Here is an 18,251-nt window from a genome sequence, read left to right as displayed (position 1 = left end):
AAGAAAATATCCGATTTTTACTTCGGAGATTCATATCACAGAAAGCATGTGATATTCAAACAAATGAATGCTTTACTAAAACCAAGGCACAAAACTCTTGAAAAACGGGACTGTGAAGACCCTTTATGTGTGCCTTCTCCGTCGAATGAAGCATTACATAAATGGAATTTCATGCAGCTTAAACCAAAACTGCAACAGAGAAGAGTTGTCAGTTTAGGAATTTACTACAAAACTACAGCAAAAGCTGCCGAAAAGATGAAGGTTTACTCCTCCCTCCAAAAAAGCTGCCTGATTTTGCTTTTGTGGCATACCAGAAGAGCGAAGTAAGATGCCGCTCAGGCAATCACTTTTGAAGTAAACCCAGGCTGAAGACGGACAACTTTTCACTGACGTCCTTTTCTTCAATGCTAACAACAAGTTGGCACTAATAAAAGTTGCTCTGGAGCACACGCAAAGGAAACTCAGGCCATCGGTTTTACTGCAGAACAAAACGATTTCCGTGTCGTTTCAAACCCTTCTGCGCATGGGAAGCACACGCCAGTAACCCAGCACGACCCACAGCACATCCCTTTGTACCCCGACATGGCACAAGGAATCTGGTTTTTGTTACCTGGTTAAGAGTCAGCTAGAGTTGTCAAGCTCCTTCCTATGGAGATTGTAAACCTCTAACAGGTTATTAGACCCATTATTGAGGAAACCCATGATTAACTCTTAATTTCAAAGTATAAAAACCAAAAGAGATGTTCACCTTACCTTATGGGTTAGAGGCTTTCCATCACCCAATGGCTTTCCAGATAAAGCTTCAAATATGTAGATAACTGAAGGAAAAGAAAAGTATCTTGTTTATTAGTTCTTCATAGACTTTTCAAGCAGTTCCATTCGTTTTCAGAGGATAATTTACTGCAAGTGGCTACTTAGTGCTGTGTGCTAGATTTCCCACCGACTTTCACACCCGGGTCAAAAAAAAAAAAGCAGCTTACAGTTGGGAAAAATCTAACCACCAGAGTGTGCTGAGCTTAGGAATAGTCTCATTTTGCAATTGGAGCGGTCTGTGAAAATTCTCAAATGTCATTGTTTTCAGACCATTGGGAGCCATTGAAAGTGATGGACTGATACAGGGCTGAGAAAACCGACGTTTTACCGCCTATCACAGCTCAAACGGTTATTGACCGAAACGGCGCTGAGTCCTAGCTGATGCAAGTTTGCACCCTGCATTCTGAATTCAATTAACGTTACCAAGGCTATCTGATAGATTTACTCCGTCTCAATCCGCAATTTCGATGAATGTAAAATTTTAGGAAGCGATGCCGTTGACTGACGTATTTTCCTAAAGGCATTAGTATCAGATAGATAGAACACTGTCCTTTGAACTACTGGGTAAAACATTCTTCAGAAGCATTCTCTGTTTTGTTAATAATCTGCTCTATTTTGAATGCTTAATAAGTGGTCCCCAAGCATACTTTCATCCATGACAGTTTAGGGTTTCTGCTTGCCATAATGATACAGTTAATGACAACACATTAATAACTGGCTTCCTCAAAAAGTGATCAGCTTTATCCAGATACATTTGAATTTTAGATATAATTCTTGCAATCTTTACTAGAAGTCCATCTGTTCCACTCTCTCCCTGTCTCACCCCTCCCAAAAAAGAAATCAAAATCCCCCACCTACATATCACCTGCAGTTCAGGGATAGCCAGTGAAGACTCAAATTTGTAACTTGCCTAAAAATAAAGTTTCTCTTTCTTTCTGTCTCTCTCTCTCTCTCCACATGTGTGTGATGCACACACACCTATGTGTGTTCAAATTCATACATAGTCTATATATAGTCTGTGAATACACACACGGGTTCAGACAGATGTAGGCAGAGGATTCAAACCCAGAGAAAACAGCAAAATTCGCAAGAAACACCAGCTGTAAGTTAAAGCACCTGATTTCGTGTTAGTTCATGGAAAACGCAGACCTGACAGCCACATTTCGGGTGTGCAACAGCACGTCCCACCTGCGGCTTCAACACGCTACCTGTGAGCGCACAATACCAGAAGAACAGACGCCCTCATTCCAAAGGATGGCGATGTTAACGTGCTAAACCTGCTGCGCGTTTTGCTTTCACTGGGACACAGGATGTTGGTTTGAGGTCAATGGTTATACAGGCAGCATTAAAAAAACCCCAACCTGTCAGAGCAGGTGTTCAGCAAGCATTGCTTGAGTTTGCAGAGGAGGCAAAGAAAGGGTTTTGCACAAGTGTTGCTCTTGGCAGCTGGCTAAATCTACAAAAGAAAACTAGGTGTTCCTGAGAAGTGCTGTTTTTCTCACTTTTATGCATGGCTCCCTGCATGAAATTTATTTTGATCTAGCTATGCAAGCCAATTTTACTGCTACTATACTAGCTAATAGGAAGTGAGATTAAGAGAGTTCTGAAGAAAACCACTGTACCTAACTGACAAGTAGAACTGGTTAACTTCATTCATTTACAATGCTTATTAAGGTATTTCAGAAACTAAGTTTGGGGGTGGTGCTGATTTTTTTTTCCCCCTACCTAGAAAACCTCCACATCACTTTACAATCATCTAGAACCTAAAATATATCTTTTTTTTTATATGTATAAATTAAAAATATAAACAAAGGGCATTCTCTCACTTGGAACATCCAGAGAAAGAGAACAGCTACGGTGTGGCTTTTACCATGGAGTCACTGCTCCTAGGGTCAGCAGCTCCCCTTTGAGAACGGGCTCACCTCCCTCTTCCAGCTTCCTTAGAGACTGAGGAAGGACTGTCAGTGCAGAGGAACCGATCTTTTTTCTAGATGACTGAAAGAGGAAGAACATCCAAGTACCACACTGAAGCACAGCAAGTCATCCCCCTCTCTGCCCCAGAGTCAGTTAGCTTGTAGAGAGCTCCGTGCTCCGACGCCTAAACTGCTCCTGTACCAAACCGAGCTACCTTAGATATTCCTATAATGCAGTGCATTATGAAAAACAGACCTGCCCTCAACACAGGGCAAAGACAAAAAAAAACCTGCTTCTGCTGGAGTGAGTCAAGAAGAATGAAGAGGCCTCGATAATCCACCGTTTCCTGTGCCAAGAATCTGTTTTCCCATGTGCTGGCATATTATAAGGCTTTTTACCATCGCATGTGGGGCTCGTATCTAAAATAGACACACACCACACCCCCTACTCATCGCCCTGATGGAAGCTTCTATCAACAGGATCATTTGGGGAGCTTATCTGGAAAACACAGCCAGAAATCCAGCCTCTGCCCACGGCAGCTTTGCTGAAGATCAGCCTGCGCGCAGAACCAGCGGACAAGACTTTCGGGACCCCAACAGGAATGGCCGGGAGATGGAGATGCTCTTTGGTCTACTCAGGACACGGGCAGGGCAATAGGGCAAGAGAGTGAATTTACCACCAGAATCTTAAACGTGCATGCATATAGACAGCAGTCACTATGGATGAATTTGCTATATAACCTCAATTTATTTAAAATACTACTATTGTTTCTATTCTAATTCTGCATCGAGATGCCAATATGGCAATAAGATCTCTGTGTCATACATATTAAGTAACACACACACACACACTTGTGTAATAGAAATACACAGACAGAGGAAAAGAGAAAAGGTCAGAAATAAAATAAAACTTTCCACTTATCCGTTTATACTTTTTTTGCAAACTACTGCTTTCTTCTGAATAATTTACTCTGAACTATATTTTTGCTGATTAAAATCCATTCTAGTGATTACACAGCTATTTTAGATATCCTTGATGTCTTGGTGCTTGAGGATAATATTTTCTGAAGCAATTTTCCTTAAAAGTGAAAGACACATTACAGTTGTATTACTACTCCTAAAAATAATGATTCAAAATGAAAGAAAGTATTTCTTCTCACCCAGAAGATAAGGATGTACAAGAAAAAAAAAAAAAACAATCAACATATAAAGTTGTGCAGAGTAGCAAAAATGCTTTGTAACAAGGAAGTGAGAAAAACCTCACCTAATTTTTCTTTTGCTCAGGGAGAGATATTTTAAAGGACAATTACAAAGGTTTTCTCCATTCACCAAGTAATTCAAGTGGCAGATTATATGCTGGGAGAACTATCCTGCGCTCAGCACTAAAGGACTAATTCCCCGCCAGGATCCTCTTTTGTCTTTCGTACTTCCCACTGAAAGGTTTTTTCCTGAGGCAAAAAGAAGATAAATACGGTGGTTCTTTGCTGCAAGATGAATTCTAAAATTCTGAAACTGTTCAAAATCTCCTCATGAAGTCTAGAATAACAGACAGAGTTACAGGTGATAGACTGAGTTGTGTCAGCTGGAACCACGGGCACGAAGTTTCCACTGTTCCACGCCGCAATAACAGCACCTCCTGTGCGCAGGCGTTGGCGCTGTGTCCTGGTTTGGGCTAAACCAGAACCAACTCAGAGCAGCCTGTTTTTCCAGACGGTGACTGCTCCCAGCAGTGACAAGGCCTGATGGTTACAGTCAGTACCAAGGAACGGGATGCAGAGAGGCCCTGGCTTGGACTTGTTCTTGTAGCGACCAAGGCCACTGCTGAGTCTTGTACCCCGTGTTGGGGTGCCAGGAGTGAAAAGGGTCGCAAGCACGAAAAAGGCCACCCCTGCAGGGAGGGGCGAACCAGCCAGGTGACCCAAACCTGACCCACAGAGTGTTCCACCCCACGGATGCCATGGTCAGTGTAAAGCTGAGGGGTCATGAGGGTCAGGCTCTCTTCTTCGACAGCGACATCCGAGGAGGACTCTGTCTGTTCTTCTGTCGTCGATCCTGATCCGTGCATCCCTGGATCCAGTGCCTGAGCCCAGCTCCTGCAGCCCGTCCCTGCCTGCTGCCCAGTCCAGTCTGGGACTGCCCCAGTGCCAGCCCTGCAGTGTGGTGGTGACGTATCGTCATCAGGGTGGGGGGGAGTTGGGTTCGGTATTGATTTTGTATATATTTGTACATATTGTATATATTTCCTTATTTCCTTATTCTTATTATCTTTTCTTTTACTGTTATTATTTCATTAAAGCTGTTTTAGTTTTCTTTTCCAAACCGTAAAGTCTCTCTCCCTTGTTCTCTCTCCTTTTCCTTTTTGGGAGGGGAGAGGGGTTAGTAGGGAGTGTCTGTCATTTGTTAGTGGCCGGCCCAGCCTCAACCCGTGACACACTGGTAACCCCCTCACCGGCCGTAGCACAGGAGAAACCCAGCTCAGACGGCACTGCCGCCCTGTACCGAAGTACCCGCGTGGCCTACAAACGGCACAGTTACGAAGCCAAAACTCAGTGCCGTGGGGTTTCCCGTTATGAAGCCAAAACTCAGTGCCGTGGGGTTTCCAGCCATGGAGGTGCCTGTCTCCAGCAGACGCTTAAAATCATTGCCCAGGCAAACTCGCACATTTGCACCCAGAGACAGAACAAGGGAGAAAAGCTGGCTGACAAAAAGGTAGTCCTGTGCCAGGCATTCGTGCAAAAAGGTACCTGCAGCTCATTTGGCCACGTTGTGGTTTAGAGTTCTAGTGCTTTTGATGGCAAAACACAAAACGTAAGAGCCTAAAAATCTTCAGGAACGCCACACTGAGACAGAACATCACGGCCTCGTAACTACGGTCGGTATCAGCTGAATATAAAACTTAGATGCTGTAAAGAGCCAAGCCCAAAAAAACTAAAGCAAAGAACAGCTGAGAACTAAAATGAATCACAGCTAATGTACTGGTAGCTTCTATGAGCAGCAGTCAAGCAGAAAAAGTTGCTGAGGTACTTCTTTAGAAAATCACATGGCAGAGAGTGAAAATCTACCGCTCAAGTATTTAACTGCACCTACTCCATGGTTCTCTGATGCATCACACACACAACTGGAAGTTCAGAAGCATGTACCATTCTCTTCATTTTTTTTTAATCAAAGTTAAGCAAGATCCATCATTTTAATTCATTTCTATGATAGATGTTATCTTTAATTTACATGATAGATAAATCACTTATGCTTTTTGCTTTCTTTTTTACCATAACTATGCTAAGTTAAACGTGAAGATGTTGAAAACCTCCTAACGAATTATTAAGCAAGCATGGGACTATCAGAATAGCAAACTTACTTACCCTTTTCATCAGCTTTGTCTTTTACTGCTAGAGTATCATTACTCAGAGATACTGTCTGGGCATTTAAAATGTCTGTTCTCATTCCCGGAAATTTTGGAGAGGAAATTAATCTTCCTTCGTATGAATATAAATAGAGTCCTCCACCATCTACAAGAAGAAAATGCCTACCAGAAAAACCCAACAAAACAGTAAATCACTAAATAATACAGAAAAGCACGACGACAGTTTCAACAGTTGGAAGGTAACTGCCCCATATCCCACAACTGTCTTCAGTTAAACGATACCATTTCTAAGCCTTACATTTCAAAGGGGATATTCTGAAAGCTCGGCATGGAAGATTTCAGTTTCAATGTGAATGTTATCTTTTTCCATGAGAAGTATTTATTATCTGGAATCACTATAATTTTATCTGCTACTGTAAGATTTAAGTCTCGTAATTCCCGGTGACAAATCATACAGCTGCAGACAGTACTCCCCACCCATCACCCTGTGAGTGTGTATGTGGGAAACAGCTTTAATGTTTACAGCTACCTGTGAAATACTATCACCTGTATCATTTCCTTCAGTATGACTAGATTGTAAAGTAAAGCAAGTAGAAGAAACTTAACGAACTGATCACAGTCCATTATGATGCAGGGCTTTCGTGAAAAAGAACTGATTTGCAGGAGCACAAAGCAAACTTTTATACAGAACACAAACGGTTCTACTTAACAATAACCATTTGGTAAGGCCGGTACCCAGAGTCCATAGACACAAAGCCCATCCACGAACAAAAAGCCAGTTGTTAGACCCTCAGCTATTGTAAACGTCACCAGTCATTGGTACCAAACGAATCACTGTCCGTTTGCCCGCGTATCCGCCGAGGCAGACTGGTTTTACCAACACCTTGGGTTCACTCCCGTGGATCGCCTGCACTCCCAAAGAATCCGTGCCACGTTTTCAAAATCTACTTTCAATTGGCAGCACAAAACCTCCAAATCCAGAAACTGATCTTCAAAACTCCTGCTCGCTTGCTTACCCGTTCTCTGCGGCAGCATCTTTGTAGACTAGGACATAAGCGTTTGATCTGGGGCACTCAAAAATGCAGCGAGCATTGTGCTGCACCTGGCTGAAAGAGTTGTCTGACAACGTTTGCCCACGAGAATGAAGACTATAATCAGAACCCAAGATTTTTGACTTCTGCTCCTATTCTTGGTCCTTGAAAAGTCTCCCTCTCTCTACAAAAGCACACTCTTTGACAAACGATTTTCAGAAAATATAGATTAATTTTTTTTTAAACTCAGAAGAATAGTAATTTCTTGTAAATATCAATGCAAATATGTAAGAAAACCGAAACTATTTCTTTTTATTTGGCATATCAATGTTTTTAATGAAAACTGGAGACCAAAGGTAATTGATATAAAATATATTCCAGTTAAAAAAAGCAATATAAACCAACATCAAACGTCCCAGATGTTCACGTAATGTCAGAAGATCAACCTTCTTCCATAAACAAGAGTATAAACACACATAATGGACAAAAAGGTTCATTACCACCATCACAGACCTGCGGCAAATGCACCAGCTAAGCCTCTGCATGCTCCTCACCAATACTGCACACTTTGGGGCTAATATTTCCGTATGTGCTTCTGTTACACAAGGGAGTTCAAGGAAATGCATGTTCACGTCTAGCAGTGAGCATCACAAGAAGCAAGCTACCTTTCTGCTTGTAGAATCAAACTAACCGTTCCTTCCTTCAGGTCAAAGATCAGTGGTGTATTCCAGTTCTTTGTACTGAAAAAAAAAATAATTCATCATTTGTTAAAACCACTAATCTTCACATAGCATTGCAAATACGAAGTTGAATTCCCTAAGCACAGCACACACATTTTAGTCATCTAACATTCCTAAAATGGGAGGTTTTCAAAAGGAAAACAGCATTTAGGAAGCCAAGTAACACTGATAACCATGCAGTATGACCCAGCAACTCTTCTGCCTTTGTTTTTGCGTCCCTTCTCACTAGCAGTAGCTGATCTAGGAGTCTCAGTAAACAGCAAAATCATATTTGTATGAAACAAACATGTTTTTAAAATATTTCTGAATTGTGGTTCAACTCTTAAGAGTGATCCAGAGGCAGGACAGAGTCCCTGTCTTGTGTGCCCCATTACAGGCTGTATTATGGTTCAGCATTAGTCATCTCGCTGAACAGGTAAGTGCCTTCAGGAGCAAACTTTAAATTTCAGCATATGAAACAGAATATCATGTTCTTAAAACACAATGCAGGATTGAATCATTCCTATTCTATTCCAAAATAATGGCATGCCAGAAGCAGTATCCAAAAAAAGGAGTCCCCAGACGGAGGCACAAATGCACTTGCATCCAGCCACCATTCCTGCTGCCTCTACGTGAAAAGGAAGCCTGCCAGATTTGTGTAGCAAAATGAACGGGCAGCCACAGCACCGGCAAGAAGCTGAAAGAAGGACAGGGGGAAGGCAACTATACTCCAATACTTTTTGTTGTAGATGATGGTAGGTTCCACAGAATATTTCAATTAGTTAAAAAAAAAAAAAAAAAGAATAAAGTTTCTGCTACTCTCTCACAGCTATCAGACAAACTTGAGGAAGCTTCATGAATTTGTACGACTTACGAAAACACGTAACACTGCAGAGAAGTTGAAACAACCAAATGCCCGTAGTTCAGAGAGGCCTTAATGACCCTGTCACGGAATTCCAGCAGATCTACCGCGTCATTAATAACATTGTGCACCTAATCAAAAGAAAATTTTGGTCGAATAAATCAACAAGAACTGAAATGAAAACTAACTAGTGAGACATCATGTTTGTTCTTATTGTAAGTATATGCTGATATTATTATGCCATAGGCAGAACATATCTATGGGGGCACAGGCACTGGTGAAAACTCAAAAACTCAGAGGTTCTATAAACTCTGAATAAACAACGAATAACTACTGAAGAGCTGGACGGAGTTCCTTAAAAGAAAGGAGTAATTCATGCATACTTGGAATACACAAGGCATAAGGGCAGTATTACACATGAGGTTGAGAAAATCACCCAAGATCAAAGATGCCTGAAAGTTCCCATTTTAAGAATCAGTTGCTGATTATTTAAACATTTGAAATGGAATACTTCAGCGATCCCATCACGATCCCATCGAAACAGTTCAGCAGTATCCAAGACTGGGATAAAGATATGTTGTCTAGGTGTTGAATAGCTCTAACATATATTTTAACGCTACCACGCTCCGAATTCAGGAGATGGCCTTGGTGAGCAGGCTTTGCCTTTGCCACTTCTGTGAAAATTTGCTCAAATGACCATGTTTCAAGAAAATCGGTTTGCCTGTAATCAACACAGATTTTTGAGCTTATAGATTTTAGGCAGCTAAATCTAAAGAGATCTCTTACGACAGGATTTTTTGGTTTGGTTGGTTGGGTTTTTGTTGGTGGTGTGTTTTGTCTGTTTTTTTGTTGTTTGTTTGTTTGTTTGTTTTTTAAGATGTCACCATTCTGAGGGTGGTAGCTGCTTTTTGATTTTCTCCATTTTGCAACTAATTGCAAAACGACGACTCAGTTGTTACGAAAGCCTAGAAACCGTTTCCAAAGACATATTAATTGCTATGCCCACCACAGTGATTATGTCCATAATTAACTTAGCTATGGTAGTTCTCAGAAAAAAAGAAGGCTCTAGAACTTTTTTGTAGACAATATTTTCCTACATAAATACATATGAATAAGATAAAATCACTATAAAATAATAAAATGAAAAACTAGTCCTGAATCAGGGATAGCTATACTTCCTCGGTTGTTTGCATATTCCAACACCCTGGAGATTATTCACGGAGCCCATCTGTTACGAGTCGATGTCTGGGAATGAAAGAAGAAATATGAATTTTTACCTGCTAATTTGTCTTCTGTGTTCCCAGACACTGACTCATGTTATCCCACCCACCGGACCAAACTGTAATACAGCATTTCTGTTGTTACAACTTTTCCCAATTACATATTCAACATTAAAAGAGTCAAGACCAAGCACCATTTAAGGGCCTAATTAGGAATTTAGGAACTTGACTTCGATATTGAAAATATTGGCCTGGTGTCCAATACCAAATGTGTAATTTGGAAAATTCATAAGAATGGAAATCTTATATTATCCCAGTGTTCAGAGAGTGAATGTTGTGAGTCAGTGTCTGGGAACACGGAGGACAAATTAGAAGGCAAAAATTCATATTTTTGTATTAATTCCCAGATATTTGGTAACCTAAATGTGGATTCAGGCCAAGATTTTTCAGAAGGATCCTAAACTTAAGCTCCAGAAACCACATGTAGGGGCCTGTTTCATTTCCAGCAGCGCTGAGACTTGGCAGCTCCCACTGAGGTCAGTGCCTATTGCTCAGTACTCAGCTGGAAGCACCATGCAGGTACCTGATGTACGTTATATGATATACGACAAATTTCTGTAGCTTTGGAAGATCTGAATCCAGGCTGTAACACAATATCTGGGGCAGAAAAGCACGTAATGACTCTTCACAGTCAGCAACCAAATTTATCTGGAAATGCCCTAAGACAGCAACATGCATCACAGCTTCTTCAACTCCAGGGATACAGCAAACCTTACTGAAGCATTAGCTGCTACAAAGTGCACCAGTGCCTCCAACAACTCATGAGTGCTGGTGAGGTAAATACAGCTCCTCCGTATTATCTACGCTGAGCCGCGCAGCTTCATCCTTGCTGACAGGTACTGTAATATCATCCAACATGATGCTTTAGGTTTGGCCAACGTATTTGTAGTGTTTTTGGCACAAACATTTTCGTTACGTTTGAAATTCTCTCTCTCTCTTGTAAGAGAGCTCTCCCAGCTAATTTCACATGCTCTTCAAATGAGCTTGGTGTTTTTCTGGAGGATAAAGTACTTCCCAGTTGTGTAACGCGGGTCCATCTGGGGGTATGGTTTGGTTTACATGGATCTTCTGTACAACTGATAATCATTTACAGCAATTGCTAACCCTGCCCATTTTGTGATCGTAAACGTCTTCAGTCATATATACACAAGAAAAAAAAAAATGATAAAGTCTTGCTGAGGATTAAAAATTCCCATTTTGTATTAAAGAAAGCCTCAGAAAGCTAGTAATCAGAACGCACAGCTCTGAACTGTGAAGATTACCTCCATGGTTCTCCTCTTAATTAACGTTATCTCAAAGTTCTTCCATTCCCAGCGTTGCTCCACAACATGGGCAAAAATGACATGTCCATTTCCACATGCTCCGGCTAGTTGAGTGCCATCAATAGACCAAGCGAGATTAAATATGCTGCCAGTGTTCGGCTTCTCTAAAGCGTAAGACCACTTGCAGAAAAAGAGAAAAGAATTCTTAACTTTTTTTTGCACTTTTTGGAAATTATTTACTGTAATAAATAGATTTGCAGGGTTATCATTTTCTAAGGAACATCAATAAACTAACTTTTTAGTACAGCTTGAATAAGCAAACCGAAAAGATTACATGTCCTAAGTCAGACTCTTGACAAACAGGGATACAAAAAAGGAAAACCATCAGGTATGGCGGAAATAAAGTGTCACAATGCCTGAAGCACGTTAGGTGAAAGTCACCTCGTCACAGAACATTTAAAGTGTACTTGGTGATTCATAAATCTGGACAATCTCTACAGAAAAATTAAGCGAATGTACTTAGAAACAATTACTCTGGCTACATGGGTGCAATGGGCCGCGGTCTCACGTGTGACGCATTCGGTTTATGCTGCAGGGACAGCATTTGCTTTTCTCCTCCTGATCCACAGCATGAATGCAGCTACGAGTGGAGCTCACATTTAGTACTAAATCTTATTTCGTTCCTTTTCATTCTTCACATTTCCTCCAGCAAAGAACTTTATTCTTAAATTCCCCCAGCCTTATGTACAAGACTCCTTTAAAGTTTAGCTGGATCCTTATTAATACATTCCTGTCAAAAACTGGAAGGCTTTTCAGACCAAGACACTTGTTTTCTATTTCTTGCATCTCAGAAATACAGGTCATACAAATCACCCCGAACGTCCGAACAAGTGTTTCCCTGAAAGTGGATGACAAAAAAAATTGAAGTAACCTTTTAACGGACTTTTAGGAAGACATTAAACCAGGTTTTAAAACAAGAGGCAAATCTCAACTATTGCCCCTTCAGAACTGTGTAACAGAGTATTTTAAAAACCATTTAGCCATTGAAGAACTACCTGAATATTCAAATACATCTGAAATCTTAAGAATCAGATCAGTAAGAAAAACACGTGATTGAAGTTAAATGTAGACATCGGATTCTCATGACTTTTGGATACATGATATTATACCAAAGGGGAGGCAGTTGGAAGAAAACGCACACCTAATGTCTCTAACACATTTCATATTCTGATTTCTTTTGCAGTACGTATAAAACCCAAGAAATGCTGAGTCCTTCACACAAAGTCTTCATATGATTTAGACGAAACGAAATCACAAAATTTACAGTAAAATAAAGGTGTCAGACTGAAATACTCAACAGCAAGGAAACACGATGGGATGAAATTCAACCCCCCAGTTGCGCTAACGACTTGCAGAGCACTATGTGAGATGACCCACTGAGTCAGGGCTCTGTCACTGCCTACACACACAAGGGTGAGCGAAAGACAACGTCGGCACTGACTGAATTTCCAATTGAAAGCGCTCGGTTTTAAGGCTTCAGCTTCCGTGCCCCTTGGCTGACAGACACGCCACTCACTGCCTGTATGATCCGCAGTTGGGGAAGGCGACTGCAAGTTTCGGAGAAGCGTCCATAACCTACTCCTCTGTCTCAACGGGATGAATTCTGTATGAAACACTCTACAGCAATTAAGATTCTAATACTTAACTACGCCTGACATCCTCACACGGCCAGTGAGTGAGCTCTTGAGGTTGGAGGGCAAACGCTTGGAACAAGCACACCCAGGGAACGCTCTCAACGCCCTGCATCCGAGACAGATTTTTCCACAGCTGGCCAGATGTGATCTATCCGAGAACGGGCTGAAGAAGTACTATTTCAAAACCGAATATTGGGCTCCTCCCAAACAGAGCAGGCTGTTTCTAAGGTCATTCCCCTTAGATCAAGAATCTGCCCATCAGTCAGAGGGAATAATAAAGGGGCATCTAGCCCTCAGCTACGGACCAGTTTAAGGAGCTTGAAGAATGTGCCTTTAGTGCTACTTTTTTATGCACAGCAGATACACTGCAGCTCTGAGAGGATACATTTCCAAAACTAGTTTGTTTGGGTTTTTTTAAACCAGAAGTCTCCTTTTTCAGGTAGTTGAAATACTCAGTAAAATATTTGCAGATTACAAGCTGATTTTTTTTTTTTTTTTTAAATATATAAAGCAATTACAAAGTTTTGGTTTCCAGCTATTTTTGAAAGCTCTCAGTATAATTCAGACCACTCCAATGATTCATCCTCCCTGCAGATGTCTGGTACATTCATCCTGTTATAATACAAACCATTTAGGTCTCCATTTGCAAGATAGGAACAATTTTTAAAACCTGAAATAGCCGTTATGTATTTCCTCGATACACTGAGAGTAAAAACAAAAAAGGGGGTGTCCCAATATGACTGTATGACTGTATGAACGCTGTTCTAACATCAGTGCATGATTATACGTTGGTGTCACTGTTTGGCTTACACTTTTCCTGCGCCACAATTAATTTTTCACTGAATTTAACAAACTCTCTCCAGGAGAAACCCAGTAGTTATAAAAGTTTCATTATATGAAATAAATACGTAAAAGCAGTAACTTAAGCTCCCCTTTTCTGCTTGCACAATGTAGTAAAAAAGATGAAGGGCTACAGTCATTGAGTACTGTCTGGCTCCCATACACGGAAACTGAGCAGGCTCTTGAGATGTCGGTGAAATTACTTCGATGAGCAGGTTCAGAGAACTCTGTGTCCCAAGAACAAGGACAGTCTTTCACATGTATAGTATTGATGCTCCAAGACTCAATATGAAGGATCTAGTTAGTTGTTATGATGCCTGGAATCAATGCAATACATTAAGAATAGTTATCCACATAACACCACAGCATAAATGGTTTGGAACAAACACGCTGAAGAAAGAGTATTGTCTTATATTTTAAATTCTAAGAGTAATCCTGATTTTGGCTGTGCAAAGGACACTTGGTTGCTCCTGGCTCGTCTCTGTTTCAGCTCCATTCACTGGTATGTGGAATTTTGAATGGGGAATGCTGATGAAAGCTGAACTACAGCTGATACTCTTGAACCTCCCCATGATGTCAGAATCTACATAGAACACTTAATCCACTGACTTTAATAGTAGTCTTTGCCCATTATTTTTCCTTTGTTTATGAAAAGAAAACGTGTAATCTCCCCCACAATCCACTCCAGCAATCTGAGTGCAGAATGGATGAACAGCAAATAGATGTTCTTGTCCTTTTATGCTCCAATCAATACAGATCAAGATGAGTGTCGTACAGAAACTGAAGCCCTCTATTTATTTGGTTTTGGGGTTTTTTTATTATTTTTTAAGTGAAGGCTCAGTTTTCCTTGTGCCCCATAGGGCATTTCACATGAGTGCAGAGGGAGTCAACGTCTGAAAATATAGTCTGAATGTCCATTAAAAGCTGGCAATCAGCTCTCACTACCTCCAAGTGACGAACTGACACTTCAGTGCAAACTGCCCAGAAGCTTCTTATCAGAAAATGACTATTAAATTTCTGACGTAACAGAAGGCAAATTGGATCTCACAAGATCATAAAAATCAATTAGCCAAAGCAAACTCATACTTCGGTGCATTAGAAACACCTGAATACGCACACATACATGGAATTAGCTCATGGGAAATATCTATGTATAGATGTCTATATACACCCCCCCTCGATATTATACCGAGTATAAAATACAATTACATTTTACAATAAAAGACTTATTAGGCTTTCAATTCCTACCACACAGGAATCCATAAAAGACGTCTACAAACCAGAGACAACATGAGGACCTGGAGGTGAGGAAACCCAGCGCTCCCTGTGAATACAGGGCAATTGACCTGAAGAGGAGAAACTATCCCCGACACAACTACTGAAGAACAGCACCACGAAGGATTCCTGTCGCCACCTTAAACTTGACCCCAGTCATTCACACGAATTATCAAGAACTAAGCCGTGACCTCCAGGTGAGGTATCAAGCTGCGCATTAGAACGACAAAGCCAAACAGAGGGCATCTAAAAATCTGAAATGCAAGCACATTCTCATAATTATTGGACCTAAGGACTAAAAATAGGATGACAAACTGTCCCATATAAATTCTTAACCTTAGGAAAAGAAACGTTGATGTAGTTCTTTAAATAGATTATTATTTCCATAGATGATCCACATGTTTTCATTTTCTTCCAGAAGTTACATTAGCCAATTCTAATAAATTAAAATATGCCAACTTGGAAAGAAGTGGTCAACAACTCCATGGGAAACCTATCTGTAATATTTTTTTTTCTTTTATTGAGCTACAAAGAATTCTGGATCACGACTGTTAGTAAAGGCAGATGAAATAGAGACAGAGTAGAAAAAACCCTTATTTTTGTTACGCTGCCAAACGCATATCTTTGTGAAATAAGAGTAAAACTAAATGTAATGGGATCAAAGCTCATTGTAACTCTATAGAAAACAGATTTCCTTGGGTTTTCATAGCGCTCTAGTTTAGGACAATTCAGCACTATCAAAATAACAGGAAAACATATGTACCATGTACATTCACTTTCAAAATCTTGCTCTCTCTTCTATATTTGCCTAATATTGAACGTTAATTTAAAGGATAACTTATGTTAACTTTACCACAGTCACACAGTTTGCTGTCCTGAATGAAAACCAGAGCTTTAATGCCAAACATTTAAATTCTTTTCAAAGCTTCTCTGCAGATACATTGTCATTTTAAAATTCTTTAAAATTCTTAGATGCATTTTTTTCCCTCATTTGTTGACAGTTTAAAAAATAAGGAAAAAAAAAAGGACAGACACTGCTAACTATTTAACATAGGACCAGCCTTGGACATCAACTCAATGTAATCAACCTCCATTAAGTTCAAGTCTGTATCTTTTTGAGAAAAAGCTGGATAGAAACAGGTTATAACACACCTCAATATTTCTTAGCCGTAGCACCATACTCAAACTTGTTTTAAATGGGGTGGTGGGTGGGCAGCAGTTGCCACGCTTGCAGAAGGTTTTCCTTTATTTTCTATCGATATCAGGCAATATTCCTTAAGTTTTATTAAGTTTTCTAAATGTCTTTTATAGAATTTCTAGCAAAATTTGACATTCCACGGAGCAAGCCGTGGAACACAAAAAGCCACATATAACAGAATCAGTCAAATACGCGAACTACCAGTCTACTAAAATGGCCACAATTAATTCTGTAATCAAAGGGAAAATTTGTAGAATGTACATAATCATTTAAAACCATCAGCTTACAGATTTATGCAGAGAATTGCTTTCATTACAAAGCAGAGAATTGCTTTCATTACAAAGCATTTACTAAGCATCGTGATGTAATCAAGATAAAAGTAAATCAAAGGGCAAGATTTAGCAGTCAAACAAACATCAACTTATTTATGAAAACAGACTGTAGCTAAACATCACCAGAAAAAATGTTCGACAAGAAGAGCCCAATTAATTTGGAAAACAACAACAATCAAAAATCCAACCCAACTGATCGATCCCCATTAAGGGTAAATAAATCATTAAAGGAAGAAAATCTCAAAGGCCTCCCCTAAACAAACGCATAAATACCTTCAGCGTTATTAAAATATACATTTGACGTCCATCTTTGCTAACTTTTGTTGGCAATTTTAAAAGGATTCATTTAAGCACACTGTTTTGCACTAAAGTTTTTTATCAGTTATCCTTCTACACCCTCCAAGGCACTGGGAAAGCAACCTGTCTTTGGAACAGATGGGTATGGTGCATTTTCTAAGATACTTATGTGGGAGTGGAGCGGGGAAGGAGGAAATCAGTGAATTTCAGTCATTCTTACCATCTCTTACTGTGTAAATATTTTGACCTGATCAGTAATGTCAAGGGAAGCATGCAGAGCCACAGGAAATAGCTTACATAAATGAACTTTTTAAGCGCTGCCCTCCATCCAAGTGATTAGATTCTGCAAAGCTGTGAACACCAGGCAGGCTCGAGTCCATCCATCGATACATTCAGCTTTACATTTCAATATATATACTTTAAACTTAACCTCAGCACTCTCTGCGGGATTAATAATCATGGGCACTAAAGCAGGAAACAAGTTTCAACATTAAATATATTTTGTTTGGTATTCTGTAAGAATTGCTTTTATATACACACTGCTATCGGAGCAAAAGTGATTTTGAAATGAAGAAACGAAACGTCTAAAAGTTACTATTAGATTTCTTTTTTAACATGAAGCTGCTAGAACAAAGTATCCAGGTAGAAAGGAAAGAGCAGGAGAAAAGAACATACGCTAACAGAATTTAATTTAATTACGTCCCCAAACCGAACACATATGCTAGAGAAGAGTTAATGATATATATATCGCCTGATGGCTCCCTGAGGAGCAATTTGCCAATACAGCTCCATTACATCAGACATAATAAAAATGTCTACGTTGACCAGTAAAAGCCAGGTCTGGTTCTCTTCAAACTCCATCACTCTGGTGGTATGTGAATCATTCTTCCTCTTCCCTCAAAACCAGCAAAGTTCCTTCTTTAGTAACTATTTACATTCAATGTCGGGGAAGAAACTTTCATGAAAAATCATGACTTTTGAAGAAACTAAATTATCATTGCTAGCTGCTAAACAGGCAAAAGCATCTGGCACTAGCTACTGGACATATCTTTGTTTCTTTAGGAGTTGAGTAATAAACCAGGTAAAAGAACCCTTAATTTTATGAAAAAACCCCAACATCTGCATCAAAATTTCAAACAAAATCCACAAGCCTGTTCAATATTAAATGCTGATTAAAAAATTACTGGTTTCCATTTAGCGAGCAGGAGTTGGAATCATACTTAGAGTAAATTATACTACATAATGACTAGCAAGAAGAAGAGTAAGGCCCCAGAGATCAGAAACAAGAGCTGTATGCTACAAAACAGCACCCACGACAGCAGAAAAAGAAATCTAGTCTTTTTCTTCCTTTTCTGCTGCACCAGTCTTTGCCAC

General features: G+C 40.0%; 1 protein-coding gene across 1 annotated transcript in view; it reads right to left on the bottom strand.

The window, feature by feature from the left end:
- IFT80 (intraflagellar transport 80) overlaps positions 1-18,251 on the bottom strand; it is a 51,743-nt gene that overhangs the window by 9,426 nt on the left and 24,066 nt on the right. Inside the window, exons 9-13 of the mRNA XM_086467988.1 lie at positions 11,242-11,421; positions 8,712-8,830; positions 7,784-7,858; positions 6,086-6,249; positions 754-818 (exon numbers count right to left, since the gene is read on the bottom strand). Coding sequence (XP_086324114.1) covers positions 754-818; positions 6,086-6,249; positions 7,784-7,858; positions 8,712-8,830; positions 11,242-11,421 — 603 coding nt within the window. The remainder of the gene's footprint in view (positions 1-753; positions 819-6,085; positions 6,250-7,783; positions 7,859-8,711; positions 8,831-11,241; positions 11,422-18,251) is intronic.

Source organism: Leptosomus discolor, chromosome 7 (assembly GCF_034619465.1).
Source record: "Leptosomus discolor isolate bLepDis1 chromosome 7, bLepDis1.hap2, whole genome shotgun sequence".
In the NCBI taxonomy this organism is placed as follows: Eukaryota; Metazoa; Chordata; class Aves; order Leptosomiformes; family Leptosomidae; genus Leptosomus; species Leptosomus discolor.
Note: the sequence above shows the minus strand (reverse complement) of the source record. Positions and strands in the feature narration are given on the sequence as shown.